This window comes from Salmo trutta, chromosome 8 (genome assembly GCF_901001165.1).
Source record: "Salmo trutta chromosome 8, fSalTru1.1, whole genome shotgun sequence".
Lineage (NCBI taxonomy): Eukaryota > Metazoa > Chordata > Actinopteri > Salmoniformes > Salmonidae > Salmo > Salmo trutta.
In genome coordinates this window covers 37,699,140-37,716,143 of record NC_042964.1, presented here as the reverse complement: position 1 = coordinate 37,716,143, position 17,004 = coordinate 37,699,140, and the positions used below count along the sequence as shown (strand labels likewise).

Genomic DNA, 17,004 nt, shown 5'->3' with positions numbered 1-17,004 from the left:
AACCATTCCATATAACCTAACCTGAAATATAATTCAATTAAATCTTGGTAATAATTACAAGCCATTATAATTGTGTTGTTATGGAAAGGTTGTAAACTACATGGAAACCAATGTCAATCGCCTTTTTCTTAGGGGAACTATATATGGCTGGACTCACTTCCGGTAAATAATTTGCAGTATGAAGAAGGAGCAAGTTGTAAATTGTCAGTTTTCGGTCTGGTATCCGATATTTAAGAAGCATACTATCAAAAGGTGAACTCCTCAACTTGACCAGCACAGTCTCAGATATGTTGTTGATCTCGTCACTATCAAATAAACACTGGTTGTGATATCATTTGGGTAGCTAACTTATAGTTTTCTGTTTAGCTAGCAAGCTGTGTTAGCCAGTGTGTGTGTGTGTGTGTGTGTGTGTGTGTGTGTGTGTGTGTGTGTGTGTGTGTGTGTGTGTGTGTGTGTGTGTGTGTGTGTGTGTGTGTGAGAGAGAGAGAGAGATATACACTCGTGTGCGTCTGATATTTTAACACAGCCAAACTACTTTTATTAGCTAATTGTGAACTCTCACAAACCACACCTGTCCTTTACTTTTACACATTTTAATCTGTTAGAAGTGCCAGGTGGAAATGCTTGTGTGATGATACTGTCATTGATATTGCATCAGCTCAATCTCTACCTTTTGAGACTGTTTGTTTTCTCTTATCAATACTAGTCTGATAGTTTGTGTTGTGTAGGCCTAGTGTTTGGTGTTATCTTTCTTTCAGTTTGATTCTCCCACTGCCTCAGAATGTAATAGATTATTTGCTGGACGATGGAACACTAGTAGTTTCTGGAGGGTAAGCGTAACTTTACTTACCCTTAAAGCACATACATCTAGTGTCCTGTATTCCCATACACGGTCACTTATGGGCAATTCCACTGTAACAGAATTACTCTTAGACACCAATTTTTAAATAAAATTAAAATTAAAAAACCATTGATTTCGAAGTTTAACATACCATAAAACGTTACGCACAATGACTACTTTGAACAATTTACACAGTAAAAAAAAAACATGCTGTAAAAAAGCTGTGCAGATGCAAAGTGATAACATAATTATGGTAAAATCTCCCTCAGTTTTATTCTTTTGCCAAATTGTATTTGCACAGTTCTTCCTGTAAATGTGTTTTTGTATAAGTTTTTGTGGAAATTGTTGAAAGTAGTCCTTATGCATAGAGTTCTATAGTTTTTTAAAACTTTGAAATCAATGGTTTTTGTTTGGCATACATTTTAAAGTGAAAAATCTGACTCTCAGCGTATTCTGTTACTGTAATTCCGTTGGAATTGCCCTTGGAATACTACTGATAAAATCTCGCCTCATTCCAGGGACAACAACACTCAGCAAAACCATACCAACAATAGTGACTCAGAGGAGGAAGACGTTCAGGTAATTTTGCTCCAGACATAGAGGTGCACTCCATTTCGCTCTCTAGTAAAGTTGAGACTGAAAAGGCAGACTTTATGCTCAATGCTTGGCTGTTTGATTTACTGATCGATTATATTTTCTTCTCTCAACAAAATGAGTGGTCAGATGATGAGACAACCACCACTGTAACAGTAAGTAATGTAGCTAATGTTAAATATGATCAATCCATCTGCATATAAGTTTTGTCAAGTTTGTAATATGATATCCATACAATGAATAGGTGGAGATTTGTTGTGATGCTTTGTGTTCCAGGCTCCAGAGTTCCCAGAATTCAACTCTAAAGTGCTGGAGGCCATCAACACCCTAGGTGGGTGTGTCTTTCCCAAACTGAACTGGAGTGCTCCGCGGGTGAGAGACACAACCCTCTTACACCATCAATATAAGGTTCAAATACTGTCCACAGTGTGTCTGTCTGAGTGGTGATTTTGAATGAATAAGTGTGTGTGTGTGTGTGTGTGTGTTTCCTTCTCTCCTGCAGGATGCTAACTGGATTGCTCTGAACAGCTCCCTGCAGTGTCAGAGTCTGAGCGATATCTTCCTGCTCTTCAAGAGCTCTGACTTCATCACCCACGACCTCACACAGCCGTAAGAATCCCCTCCACGCACTCACAATCTCACTGGGGCTGTTGCGGTGACCGTATTACCGCCACACCGACAGTCATGACTGCAGTCAAATTCCACGTGACCGTTGAGTCACGGTAATCTTCTATTATTTACTCTGGACAAACGTTGATAGTACCCAACTCACTAACGACCTTCAGCTCGCTAATGGCCTGGTACTCAGCACTCTGTTGTCCCTCCATCAGGTCCTAATGGCATGGTACTCAGGGCTCTATTGTCCCTCTAACCACTCTGACATCAATGCAATGGAAAATCACATCAAACTTATCATGTTTTTAAAACTCACCTCACTGTGATGATCAATTGGGAGAAAGTTCCACAACAGGTTGAAACTGAGTGGAAAAATATGGTTGTTGTGGATGTTGTTTCCAAGCCAAATACAACAAGGTTAAATCATAACGTCAGTGATTTTCAGGTCAGAGGCCCGAGTTCCCGACTTGGAATTCCAAGTTGGATAACCATTCAAAACATATTTTTTTTCCCGACTTCCCAGTTGTCTTGAACTCACTGAAGTCTGAGATTTCCCAGTACCTATTTTCCAGTTGTTTTAAGCATGCCAGAAATCATGCTGGATTGACAGTATGGCCAATGTATTCAACCTTTTGGTGTCCTTTTTAAGCATGGAAAAGAGCCCCTTAAACCCAGACTTGGACCATACACCTTCTCCACTGAATAGCTGGCTAGTGATTGCTTTGCAACACTTGCAGTTAGCCACTGATTCCTTCCAAACCACTCATTGTTGAATTTGCAATTTAATTTGTGTTATGTTTATGGCTGATGAGCACTGATACGTTTTATCTTTAATTTCTCTTCATATGGCAGTAGATTGTCAGTAGATTGTTGAGTTGATTCATGACGATGACTGCTTGTCTAGCTTGCTAGCTAAGATTTTGAAAGTATGATGTTGACATGATCAGTCCAGTCAAAGCTACAGTAGATATAACTTGATTTGATGTAATTTTATCATTGGCCAATGACCTTGTGCCTTCTTGGATGGGTGCTTCTAATGTAAATCTATGACAGCACCCAAGGGGCTTGAATTTTCGAGCTATCCCTGTAGATTTTGCGGTGATGTAGTGTCCCGATGAGTGACAGAACACTGAGCCAATCACGGCGCAACTAGAGAACATTACCAACCCCTACGCTCTGTATTTTCCACTGGCTGCACCTTCACCACAGAAAGCACTGAGCTAGGTTGAAACACCTGCATTTTGGAGCTGCCTTACTCAGGAAAGCAAAAAAGAGACCATGTTTGTATGTGGCTTTATTAACTCCATAATTTAAAAAAACTTTGTTTGCAACCTGATGTGGCACATATTAATGCCAAAATAATATGCAAAACCGTCAACAACAAAAACTATATATCTGAATGACGGGTCACCACTGTTTACTGCATTGTTGGAGCTAGGAACATAAGCATTTCGCTACATCCGTGATAACATATGCAAAATATGTGTGCGCGACCAATAAACTTTGATTTGATGGGTGAAAATATGATGATACTGGATGAGAGAACAGCGTGTGCAGTCTGAGGCAAGCTTTTTTGCTACTTTCTCACATCATCAATAGCCTGTAATCGCATCATGGAGCCCATATATGTTTTGATTTCTAAGACATTTTAAGGTTTGTGTCATTCACAACTAAAGTTGCCAAATAACTCTAAAACAAGCATATAGGGCCTGTTTCAAATGTTCACCTTTCCTCTCAACATAGCCACTTTATATGCGCCCTTGCTCCGAATTGGTAAAAATGTCATTTTTATTTTATTCTGTTAAGTTATATTCTTCTTACTATAAAATAATGACACAAGACTTATAAGCATATCTTGTTTGCTAAATGAACTAGCCTACAGCCTATGTCATGGTGTATAGCTAGATAACATACAGTAGGCCAACTCATATTCTGTTCTTCTGAAATACATTTTATTCATATCATAATGTTTCTTTAGACCTGCCTAAAATATATAATGGATTTATTGTGATGGTGTTTATTAAATTAATTTGTTATACTTTTTTTAATGTAGATCAGCGGCTTGTATGAGTGGAGGCCTGGAGATGCTAAACGTGTTTATGTTTGTTAACGGTCCCAGAAATGTTCCATGTACACAAAAAGCTTATTTCTCTCAAATTGTGTGTACAAATGTGTTTACTTCCCTGTTAGTGAGCATTGTATTATTTGTCAAGATAATCCATCCACCTGACAGGTGTGGCTTATCAAGAAGCTGATTAAACAGCATGATCATTACACAGGTGCACCTTGTGCTGGGGACAATAAAAGGCTGCTCTTAAATGTGCAGTTTTGTCACACAACACAATGCCACAGATGTCTCAAGTTTTGAGGGAGTGTGAAATTGGCATGCTGCTTGCAGGAATGTTCATTTATCTACCATAAGCCACCTCCAACGTCGTATTAGAGAATTTGGCAGTATGTCAAATCGGCTTCACAACCGCAGACCATGTGTAACCACGCCAGCCCAGGACCTCCACATCCTATGCCATCCCAGGCCCACCCATGGATGCGCCCTTGCCTGGTCATGTGAAATCCATAGATTAGATAAATAAAAAAAAATCAACCCTTATATGAACTGTAACTCCACAAAACCTTTGAAATTGTTGCGTGTTGCATTTGTATTTGTGTTAAGTATAGATGGGTTTTCTACCCGCTGTGGGAAAACACTGCAGGCAGTGAGTCAGCCTTTCTGACAGCAGTGGGCTGGGAAGAGGTTTGGTGAGATTGCTTCATCGTTGATTTACTGCTCCCATTGGGGCGCTCTGATAATGGGCCCAGTTGGCAGACAGCTCTGGCATGGTGGAGGACTTAATACAGCATCGTCCAGCACTTGATTTGGTTCTGAGCTTTCAAAAGCGTGAAGGGGCCAATGAGGAGCATTTGTGCATGTGTGTGAGGCTTACTACTCTTGTATTTGTGTGAATCCAAGTGTGTGAGTTTCATGTGAGTCTAACAATCTCCCTCTACAGATTCCTTCACAGCAGTGACGAGGATTCTCCGAATCCAGCCATAAACTATGAGGTATTTAACACGCACTCACCTGCTTACACTCCCTTTTCCACACACACACACACACCTTTTCTTCCCACTGTTTAATAGTGTTGTGTTATACCCCTGAGTTCAGCTGGTCCTGAGGAAGTGGAGTGAGCTACTACCTGGTGGGGAGTTCAGGTGTTTCATCAAAGAGAACAAGCTGATCGGTAAGTACTGTATGAAGAGGTTAACACACCATTCAACTTTACTCTCACCCTCCCTCAGCCACATTCAGAGAGCCTGTGTTCACTTGCACTGTTCCCAAGACAGTGTGGCAAGCGTTAGGGCTGTTGTGTGGACTGAAGATCTGTCCTGAGAGCTGTGTGTGTGTGTGTGTGTGTGTTCTTTAGGTATCTCCCAGAGAGACTATACCCAGTACTACCACCACATCTCCAAGCAGGAAGCCCAGATCTGCCACTCCATCCAGGAGTTCTTCAGCCAACACGTCCAGTATCAGTTCTTAGATGAGGACTGTGAGTTGGATTCAGTGTGGTGTGATAATTAGAAATACATTGTAATAAGAGTAATGCAATATGTTTTCTGTTTTACAGTTGTGTTGGATGTCTACAGAGATAGCTGGGTTAGTCTTGTCATTTCTATTTCCAGCCATTATTTCCTGCCTCTGTTTGGTTGTAGCCAAGGCTTTTCTACGAGTATGTGCATCTTTGACGCTGTGTGTCTTCGACAGGGGAAGATGTGGCTGATCGATCTCAACCCCTTTGGTGAGGTAACCGAATCACTGCTGTTCACGTGGGAGGAGCTTACCTCCGGGAACAGCCTGTCAGCCAATCAAGAGGAGGGTGACACAGCCCAGCAGGTCAGTGACAAATATGTGACCCAGGCTGTGGCTTTGTTGTACATATGCATGTGTGTGTATGTTTGTTCATGCATGCAAGTCTTTCTGTGCTTATTATCCTGTTAACACCAGTTTGTGGTATGTCTGTATCTGTAGGAAGGTCCTGTGTTAACACCAGTTTGTGGTATGTCTGTATCTGTAGGAAGGCCCTGTGTTAACACCAGTTTGTGGTATGTCTGTATCTGTAGGAAGGTCCTGTGTTAACACCAGTTTGTGGTATGTCTGTATCTGTAGGAAGGCCCTGTGTTAACACCAGTTTGTGGTATGTCTGTATCTGTAGGAAGGTCCTGTGTTAACACCAATTTGTGGTATGTCTGTATCTGTAGGAAGGTCCTGTGTTAACACCAGTTTGTGGTATGTCTGTATCTGTAGGAAGGCCCTGTGTTAACACCAGTTTGTGGTATGTCTGTATCTGTAGGAAGGCCCTGTGTTAACACCAGTTTGTGGTATGTCTGTATCTGTAGGAAGGTCCTGTGTTAACACCAGTTTGTGGTATGTCTGTATCTGTAGGAAGGCCCTGTGTTAACACCAGTTTGTGGTATGTCTGTATCTGTAGGAAGGTCCTGTGTTAACACCAGTTTGTGGTATGTCTGTATCTGTAGGAAGGCCCTGTGTTAACACCAGTTTGTGGTACGTCTGTATCTGTAGGAAGGTCCTGTGTTCCGCTACACCACCAGTGATGTGACGGTGCAGCCCAGTCCCTGTCTGAGCTACCGGATCCCTAGGGACTTTGTGGACCTCTCCACCGGCGAGGACGCATTCAAACTCATCGACTTCCTCAAACTGGTGAGAACGACGGCAGTGGTGGTTCACACAGTTTAAGATCATCTTAAAACAACCCTTTGGTAATCTCCACGACCGTCTTACAATTTCATTTTCCGGCATCGGTTTTTATAATCTCACTCTTTCCCCTCATTTCGCTGCAGAAGAAACGCCAGCAAGAGGACTCTGAGGAAGAGGTGGAGGAAGAGGTACGACAGTGACAGCCCCTGAGGAGCAGGGTCTCTATACTGTGACTGTTCCCTCAGACTGTTAGCCTAGCATAACAGTAACCCTAAAACTGTTAGGTTAGCGGTTAGCACAGAGACTACTAGACGCATGGAGGTTTGTCCCTATTAGCTCTTGAATCTTCTGATGGAATCCATACACTTTTGGTCATCACCTTAGACCTATCCAGAATGCTGCACATATAAATGCGTTGAATAGAACAAACACAACAAACCATAGTGAGGAGAAAAGCATCAGGACCGCTCTATGGGGTACATTTCTACCTGCAACACTGTAAATGTCCCATTAAATCTCATGGTTGTGTGTATTTGAGAGGGGAGTTCTAAACAGTGCTCCTGTTCAATTGGCCCGGTGTGTCTAATGTAAATAGAAATACTGTAGCTTAACGTTGTGTAAAGGTAAGAGGGAGTCTGTTACAGGAGTGTGTGAATAGGAATAAAGAATGCTCAACTTTTATAATACAGCCTGGGGAAGAGACGTGTCATGGTTTGTGTGTGTATAGCAGGTTCATCATGGGATTGCAATTTCTGAGGGAGATGGTCAGAGTTTAACTTAATCCACTGGACTTTCTCTCTTCACACACACCAAATACACATGTTTCCATGTGCTTTCTGATGGTTTTGTTAAACATCTGTATGTAATAACAATACAAAGGTTTACTCATGAAGTCTCTGTGCAACTCTTTCAAACATTCCAGTTCCTTACTTTTCCTGGTCATTATAGTTGTGTCTATGTTATTGTAGAATTCATTTTGTTTCTTATCATTGGTTTATTTTCTATGTGCTGGCAAAGAAAGGTGTTCTGATTGGGTAATAAACTGCTGGTGTGTGCCCTTTGTTGTCAGTCTGTTTTTGGGTAAACTAAAATAGAAGGCATACTACTTTCACTGGTAGATTATACAATTTCTCTACAGTGGATGTGATAAAAAGTGGAATGGAATTTGGCACCAATGACTAGACTGGCTAGTTGAGAAAGAGGAGTGCATTTTTATTAGGGTCCACTTGGGGGAGCTGTTTACCTAAAATGAGAACCACCAGAGATGGTGAGCTGTCCTGGGCTGAGACAGAGGTCTGGGATAACAATGTCACCATTCACGTGAAACGTATTTACATTAGGATGGAATGCCTGGATGTTTTGTCTTGAATAGTTATCACTAGTGTAGCCTAGTGAGTAAAATGCGATAGCAATGCACTGTTGGGGTAGGATATTGCTGGTTAACCTATAGATCCTAGCCTGTATACAGATGCAGTGTTGTATTATCTGAGCCTGGAGGCAGGGGCTTGTGTTTACAGCACACTGCCCCTTGGGGTGGGGGGGGGGTGCAAAAAGATGTCAATGATGCCACACCCATCTGAGGAAAGGTGGGTGCCAGACTGCTGATAGAAAGAGAGACTGCACATCTATCATCCTCCTACCCCCCTTTTCTATTCTCCTCGCTCTCTTCTCTTCAGTTTGCCAAGATGGACATAAATCCTAGCCAATTCTCAGCCTGGGTTGACTAATCATCCTTCTGTAAGGGAGGGAGGCAGATATGTGCAAAGTCTAACTTGAGAGACTTGCTGAATCAGAGCTGGAGATCAAGGGAGGGAGAAAGGGAGAGGTAGGATAAGTGGAGAATAGATTTTCTTGAGCTGAGAGGGGACCTGCAGTAGTTTGCAGCTGGAATACTCATGAGCATCTAGGGTTTTTTATAGGTGGATTACAGCACCTTCAGATAAGATACTGCAGTCAAGACTGCTTTGCTGGAGATGGGAGTATTTAACCATCTAAATATTAACACCCAAACTCAAATGTATTTAGTACATCAGATTATAATATGACCACTCTAGTGTCTAACATATTAAACCTTTGTAGGGCCCGTGAATTTCATTTAATTGCGTCAACTGTCTCTCATGCATGTCAGTACTCATTTGATCAAGATATAATAATATGGTATGTTTTCACATTTTATCTGGACAGACCCTTTCTCAAACTTCACGGCAAGTTGCATGGGTCCCAATGTAGACTCCGTCACCTGACCTGGTAGATCATAATAAACATAGGCCAATACAAAATAATTTACTTATTTTTAAACATGGCTGTTCGTTTTTGATGGTTTGCAAATACTCTGCTTTCGTGAACGTATCTTTGGTGCAATGCGAATTATCTCTAGACATCCAGTCACACACACTCTCTATCACACACACTTGTGCGCAACGCTGTCAAGTCGAGCGATGAGCAGCATCCTACCCGCCCTCATTGCCATAACAACCGATGGCACAATCAGCATGGTTAGATTAAATAATACTCCTCGCATTACGCACCACACGGCTCAACAGAGGACTTAATTAAAACAGAATACTTGTTGTGGAGAGAGAGACAAGGCGATCGCGCAAAGCTGACAACGTAGCCCCAAACAATTTACGCCAAGATCATCTAGACCAGCTGAACCCTGCAAGTGCAACCGCAGACGGCGAACGCTCGTTGTCGGTCAAACGGAACACTGTAGACAACGAAGAATACAGGATACCTTTTTCGAGAGCTACGGTAACATTCATACAGCGGGGAAACCACGAGCTGGAAAACCTTCTCCCTAGCTCATTCTATGCGCGTGGGTCTGCTCCCCACGAGCAGGAAGTGTAACTCGAAGCGTGGGAAAGCTGCGTTATATCGGGGGGCTGCTGAGACTCACTGGCATCGTTTGCCCAGGTTTTCCCCTGTTCCACCATGGCTCGGGAGAATGGAGAGTCCGGGAAAGGGACGTGGAAAAAGCAAGTCGACGACATCAAGAAAATATTTGAATTGAAAGAGATCCTCGGAACGTGAGTGTGTTATTTGTTAATAACATTTTCAAAAGCCCTATTGTTGTTCAATGCTAATTGGGCATGAATTTACATCTGGTAGGCCTTCGAAACTTTGTTGCAGAATGTGGCGGGACTCTCGCGCTGGATACTTTGTATCCGTTTCGGTTTCGGGACTGTTCAGCTCCCGGTTTAACTGGAAGCCAGCAGAGACGGTTATCTATGACGAGCTGTTTAACGGACTGTAGGCTAGCGTTAGCCCGTGTTTATTTGGGACGAGTGTTCGTTGGGTACGCTATGATAGAGAAATATCGACTGTCACATTTTGTAGGCTAGCCTATGTCATTACAAGTGATGTGTGACAGACTACCCACTTTGAAATGAAGGAAAGCTATGAGGCCTATTGGAGGCTAAACTATGTAGGAACTGTTTTAGTAAAACCCAGACAGTAGCCTGTGCCTAAATAAGGGGGTCCCGTGCGTTTTAGTCCATTATTTTACAACCGGTTACGCGTGTCTTGTTCAGTTGGCTCTGTTGGTGTTCTGCAGTCTTGGCTATTGTTTAGGTTAGCCTACTACATTCATCCTCCCTCTCTTCCCGGCCCACCGCTCTGACAGCTCCGCTTGTGCTGCTATCTATCGTAGGAATGACCTTTTGGAGACGCGGGCAGTAAAAAACACTGATATCAATTGAGTTCCCGACCTTATGAAAATATATTTGACCGTTGGCGAGTGTTTATCATGGTTTTCTGTGTTTATCTAACCCAGAATGATTTATCGATCACGGTTTAATACTATTTATCACTAGGTTTATTAAGCCTACAGTGTTACTAACCTCATACATGAAAGATTGGTTTTGATTTGACAGCATCATAACGGTTAATTTGCAACCCATGTGAACAGCTTGTTCAGATGAAATGCTCGGCAAAATACCCCAGCCTCTTCTTGAAGACCCTATAGCAGATTTTCTCTCTGGCCTGTTACCTCAGTCCCCCTGGCACAGAGGAACAGTTTGTTGACTGGACAGGCAGAATCGAGGGAGGATGGTTGGATTAAAGCGGATTAGTGGGCCAGGGAAAACCTCCTGGTCCTGGAATAGGCCACTGTAACAGTTCAGACATGTTGCATAACAGTGATGGTAATAAATGATGAAAATTATTACAAGTTTTCAACAGGTCATTACAGTGGGAAATGTGCCGTGGTTATTGAGTATATTAATAAGGTTGTGGAGTGTTGAACCATGGTTCTGCACTGTGTGTGCATGATGGCCTTTGCAGAATTCCAGGTATGCCCATTTGGAGCAGAGAGTGCATAAATTAGGCTCGAAGGTCATGTCTGATCCTTGTTCTTCATAACTCCATCAGTTTCACTGAACTCAACAAAGAGGAGATCGGAATATCTACTGTGTGCCTGGAATTCACATAACAGGTGGAAGTATGGACAGGTGCGTTTTGGGTGTGTGGGTCTTACTGATGGACTATTGAGGGGCCACTCAGTTTCTATGCTTATTGCTAAAGTCTCTCCTGTGTTGCCATGGTGTCTATTTACTAGCACCATTCAGTGGACTCGAGTGGTGCAGCGGTCTAAGGCACTACATCTCAGTGCTAGAGGCGTCACTACAGACTCTGGTTAGATTCTGGGCTGTATCACAACCGGCCGGGATTGGCCCAGCGTCGTCTGGGTTAGGGTTTGGCTGGGGTAGGCCGTCATTGTAAATAAGAATTTGTTCTTAAATGACATGCCGAGTTAAATAAAGGTTCAATTTATAAAAATCACAGCATGACAAAGACACTGATTGGGGCTATTTACAAAGGATTTCCAGAGGTGCTGTTCATCTTCTTCACACGCGCACCACACTGGTACTGAAGACAGGTTTTCTTGTGTATGCTGGTGTTTTGTCTGCATACCTCTGTGGGTTGATCACTGGCTCTTGATCCTCCAGCTACCTTACTGGAGGAGACATCTTTCTCTGTGACCGCTGACTTTTGTTTCCTCAGTGGCGGGCTTAGGGATCTGTTCTCCCATCTGGTCTCTGGCCAGCGCTCTGTGCTTGGACAAAAGTACCATCTGGGCAGGCACGCATGCACGCACACACACACACACACTCACACACACTTGGCCTCAGGTTCCACCTGGAATTTTTCTTGGTCAGGAAAAAATTCTCTGCCCTAAAAATATTACTTAGACGTTTCATGTTAACGCCATAGCAACACATTAACCAGAGTTCTGCTCAGCCTCAGCCTTTGAACTCCCTCCTGCTGATGTCTGGTGTTTTCCCCTTTAATTCTCTATCAGCAGAAAAAGAAGGGGAGAAAGAGAGGAGGGAGGGATGGAGAGAGAGGAAAGGAAGAAACACAGCGGGGAGCCAGGGACTTTGCCTGTATAGTCTATTAACTTGCTCCGGTCTCTTGACCATTGGAGTCTTGTTTTCAACACTACGAGAGAGGAAATGGAAAGAGGAGTGAGAGAGGGGATGAGAGGAGGAGGAGAGGAAATTGGAAGAGGAGAGGAATGGTAAGCAATGAGGACAGAAGTGGAGGGGAGAGCTGGGAGGAGAAATACTGTTGAATAGAATAGGGGTTAGGGCTGAGCTACCACAACATGTTGCTCTGACACACGCTATGAGCTAGTCTTTAGAAATTGGATGAGAGATGAATGTTTTTATTCACCTCGTAAAAAGATGGACAGATGATGTGCCACAGAGGCTACTGGGTCCTTCACATGACTGACCGCCAAATAAGGACATGGCAGCAGTCTCATTGGTCTTTTGTGCCTTATTGCTTTGCTATACGGTTTCATAATGCTCTATGACTGCATTTCTAAGGTGTATGCATGTTTATAAGGCGATATTAACACTTCATAAGACGCTGCTTCAAGTCAAGCAGAATGTGACGTCTTTTGACTCCTTTTGACATTTGAGTTATTCAGCAGATGCTCTTATCCAGAGTGACTTACAGATGGTGCACTCATCTTAAGATAGCTAGGTAGGACAAGCACATATCTCAGTCATAGTAAGTACGTTTTTCCTCTAAAGTATTCATCAGCAAAGTCAGAGCTAGTGAGAGGGGTGGGAGGGCCAAGAGACCAGAAGAGGCAGAACAGAGTACTCAGGTTGGGGTGTAGGGTTTGAGCATAGCCTGAAGGTAGGGAGGGGTAGTTCTTCTTGCTGCTCCGTAGGTACGCACCATGGTCTTGTAGTGGATGCTAGCTTCTACTGGAAGCTAGTGGAGTGTGCGGGGGGACATGGGAGAATTTAGGAAGGTTGAACACCAGGCGAGAGCCCAGCCAACAGCGAGTCGAGTAGTCCAGATGGGAGATGACAAGTGCCTGGATTAGGACCTGCGCAGCTTCCTGTGTCATGTAGAAGAAACAGAGTATTTTAATCTCAGTCCATAAAGTCAAATGGGCTGATTGCTGCTGCCGGTTTTAAAATGTCAGTCCGGAGACTTTTCTCTATCACTTGGATCAGTCTCACAAGCCAGTCTGTAGGCTATAGCTTGGATCTATAGAGCTACTATTAGTAGTTCATGTAAGTCATGTAAGGCAGCTGCTGGGAGTGAAGCACTATAGAGGCCATAGTAGAGCCACAGGGCTCTGTCTGGCCTGGTGTCCTGTGTTCCAGCTTTACCTGAACACTGACACAAACACTTTCTGAGCCCCAGAGTAATGTCTCCAAGCTGCGCATAGGGAAGCCTAAGTCAGTGTGCGTGTGTTCGTCCCTGGTGTCCTGTTTCCCTGTGCGTGTGTGTGTTCCTGCAGCATTCTGTTGTTGAATTATTAAACACTGTGAGTGCCTGGGGGGCCCCAGGTGTTCATATGATGCTGCAGACGGGTGTGTTTCAGGTATGCCACACCTCACTGCTGAACTGAGACACAGTAGGAAAGAGAGAGGGGGGAAAAAGAGAGGGAGAGGGACAGAGGGCAAAGCAGAGCTGCATTGTTGGAGTGTGTACCATCTAGGCCACGATGCCCTTAATTGAATGCTCTACTTCCTGGCTCCTGGCATTGTCCTCTTTCTGGGACTGCAGTTATCTCTCTCTCTCTGCCTAGCTCTCTCTTTTTCTCTCTCTCTGCCTAGCTCGCTCTCTCTTTCTCTCTGCGTAGCTGTCCCTATTATCTGACCTTGCTGCCTCAGATGAAGTGTATGCCACTTTGAAAGCCAGCCTTGATAGTTTAGCATTGGGTCTCAGGAGTATAACAAGTGTACAGAAAGCATACAGCATTTTTGTATTGGGATCATTCACTGTGTGTGTCTGTCTGTGTCTGTGTGTGTGTGTGTGTGTCTGTGTGTGTGTGCGCGCATTTGGGCCTAAAGGATTAAGGGTAGACTGTAATCGGACATCTTCATTATAGGAAGAGACACGGATTATCCCTCCATCCCCCCCATCCCTTGGTCTCTCTATCCCTCATCCCTCTACCTCATCACCTCTTTTCCCCAATCATTATCTCTCCGCTCTTTCAATCTGTCCCTCTTCCATCAGCTGCTCCCTCTTCTTTTCTTCAGGTTTTTCTTCAGTGATGGTTATTTTTGCTCGTTGTTGTTATTTGTGACTCCCGGTGCGTGGCCTCATTTAGTTCCTGGGATTCAATCCTAAATGAAGTCTGAGTGGACTCCTCTGTTTGTCTTGACAGTATTGTTATAACACAGTGAGCTCATTCTAATCTAGATGACACACACACTGTATAGAGAGGGCCTGAGAAACATCCATCCAAACAGTGGTCTCTGGCTACAGCAATGGGTCAATTTAAGTCACTTTTTCCACACCATGTTTTTGTCATTAATATTCAAAAAAAATCTATTAAATTAAAATGTCTTGTCTTTCCAGATGGCAAAACAGCTCCAACCTTTTTCAGCGGGAGTGTATCCAGACTCGAATACACACTTGTTTGTATTATCCAGGCATATAAAACATGTTCAGAAGTGCTCTAGTAAACTTAAGGGTGTTTTTACATAGTCCTCTTTAAAATAACTGATCTCAGTCCTCTTTAAAGTGAACTCTGGGGTAAAAAAAAAAGAAAAAGCAAAGCAACTGTTGTCTTTGTATTCGTACTGCCCTTACCTTTGAGTGAGGACTCAACTATTTTGCCAGTTCACTTCACCTATTTTGTGGTCCTAGTCTTCTTTGCATTCACATTTCTATGTTTTTCCAACATTTACATTTTAAAGAGGACTATTTACTATTTACTCAATGCACTCTGGGTTTTTACGAAGAGCAGGACAAGCCATTCCATGAGATCGTCTAATGGGCAGTATTGGGTTAGTGAAGTACAGGTAGTTCAACTAGAAATAGAACTCCATTTTACAGTAGCTTGGTGGTAGTATAACTAAATTCAAATCTTGGTAATGTTTTCAGTAGTTAATTACTTATTTTTTTGCCATGTAACAGTGTAGCAAACTACTGGAACTACACACTTTTCTTTCTAAAATAAAAATGTGTTAAGTTGGTAAGAATGTCCTTTCTTTTTTTGTCAGCAGACCTACCTAATTCCTAATTTGTGTTTTAATAGGCTAAATTACACATTCTGTTAACATCTGACTCCAGGGTGATCTGTTCTTGCAATTTGTAGTCTGACATTTCATAGTTAGATATAATAATTTTTCACGTAGTAGTTTGAATGTAGTGAACTACTATATTTATTAAGGGTAGCTTTAGTGTAGTTTAACTTATTCCAGTGTGAAGTAATTGGTAGCTTGGTAAACTACTGTATACAATGGGCTCCAAAATTACTGGTACCTCTGACTGGCAATGCACAAACAATACTTAAAAAAATACATTTATGGAGAGAAACTCAAAATAACAACTTGAGAAATACTGTACTTTATGAATTTTTCAATGGAACCCACCAAAATTATTTATTGATTTAATTAAAAATCAATGTCCTCCAAATCAAGGTTTCACAATTAATGGCACCCTTAATGATTATTGGAAATAACATCTACCAAAATTAAACCAGGAATTAAATTCCACTTAGAAAAACTTAAATAAGTCTTAAGGAACTATATTGAGCCATTACATCACTTCCTGTTTCACTTGGGTATAAAAATGAGGTAACACGCATGCAATATCCCTTTGTCATCCAACACCATGAAGAAAACAAAAGAACTGGCAGTTCAAAAGAGACAGATGGTCGTAGACCTTCATAAATCTGGTAATGGCTACAAGAAGATCCACAAACGATTGAATATACCACTGAGCACTGTCAGGGCAATTATTTAAAAAGTAAAAAGATATGGAACAGTTGAAAACCTCACGGGTAGAGGACGCAAATGTATTTTTCCCCCCAGGATAGGGAGGAGGATGGTGAGAGAAGCAACAAAATCCCCAAGAATCACTGTGAAAGAATTGCAGGCCTTGGTGGCGTCTTGGGGTCACCAGGTTTCAAAAAGCACCATCAGAAGCCACCTCCACAATCACGGGCTCTTTGGAAGGGTTGCCAGAAGAAAGCCCTTTCTGACTCCAAGACACAGATGCAAGCGCTTGGAGTTTGCCAAATGTCATTTAAATTATGACTGGAAGAAGGTGCTCAGGTCAGATGAGACCAAAATTGAACGTTTTGGTCATATACAGCATCGACATGTTTGGCATCGAAACAGAGATGCATACAAGGAGAGGCACCTCATACCCACAGTGAAATATGGTGGTGTGTCAGTGATGTTTTGGGATTGTTTTAATTCCAGAGGTCCAGGGGTACTGGTGAAGATTGATGGCGTAATGAATTCCACCAAGTATCAGGCAATTTTGGCTGACAATCTGGTTGCCTCTGCCAGAAGGCTGGGACTTGGCCGTAAGTGGACTTTCCAACAAGACAATGACCCAAAACATACGTTCTGCCATGGCCATCTCAGTCGCCGGACCGCAATCCAATCGAAACCCTGTGGGCTGAGTTGAAGAGGGTAGTTGATAAGCGCAAACCCAAGAATGTGAAGGATCTTGAAAGGATCTGCATAGAGGAATGGTCCAAAATCCCTCCAAATGTGTTCCTTAACCTTGTCAAACATTACAGGAAGAGACTCCATGCTGTTATCCTTGCCAGAGTTGGTGGCACTAAGTACTAAATGAGTTGTGCCAATAATTATGAAACCTTGATTTTGGTGAAATGTATTTTGTATTAAATGATTGTATGATTTTGGTTGGTTCCATTGAAACATTAATAAAGTACAGAATTTCTCATGTTGGTATTATGAGTTTATCTTTATAATTATATTGTTTATATATTTTTAACAAATAATCAGAACAT

General features: G+C 42.6%; 2 protein-coding genes across 3 annotated transcripts in view; both read left to right on the top strand.

Moving 5' to 3' along the window:
- Positions 1-43: 43 nt before the first annotated feature.
- LOC115198841 (cell division cycle protein 123 homolog) lies at positions 44-7,818 on the top strand. 2 transcript variants are annotated; one of them, XM_029761174.1, is made up of 13 exons: positions 44-252; positions 759-830; positions 1,360-1,420; positions 1,558-1,590; positions 1,712-1,807; positions 1,938-2,044; positions 5,059-5,110; positions 5,214-5,289; positions 5,473-5,595; positions 5,674-5,702; positions 5,811-5,939; positions 6,627-6,764; positions 6,905-7,818. In XM_029761174.1, exons 1-13 carry the CDS (start codon positions 179-181, stop codon positions 6,959-6,961), a joined length of 1,047 nt encoding a protein of 348 aa, XP_029617034.1. In that variant the 5' UTR covers positions 44-178; the 3' UTR covers positions 6,962-7,818. The 2 variants fall into 2 exon arrangements, with proteins under 2 accessions (XP_029617034.1, XP_029617035.1); XM_029761175.1 differs by lacking the exons at positions 6,627-6,764; positions 6,905-7,818 and adding an exon at positions 6,121-6,578.
- A 1,353-nt stretch (positions 7,819-9,171) lies between these two features.
- The window catches only part of LOC115198838 (calcium/calmodulin-dependent protein kinase type 1D), a 57,085-nt gene continuing 49,252 nt past the window's right edge, over positions 9,172-17,004 (top strand). The window contains exon 1 of the mRNA XM_029761167.1: positions 9,172-9,787. Coding sequence (XP_029617027.1) covers positions 9,693-9,787 — 95 coding nt within the window. The 5' untranslated portion in view covers positions 9,172-9,692. The remainder of the gene's footprint in view (positions 9,788-17,004) is intronic.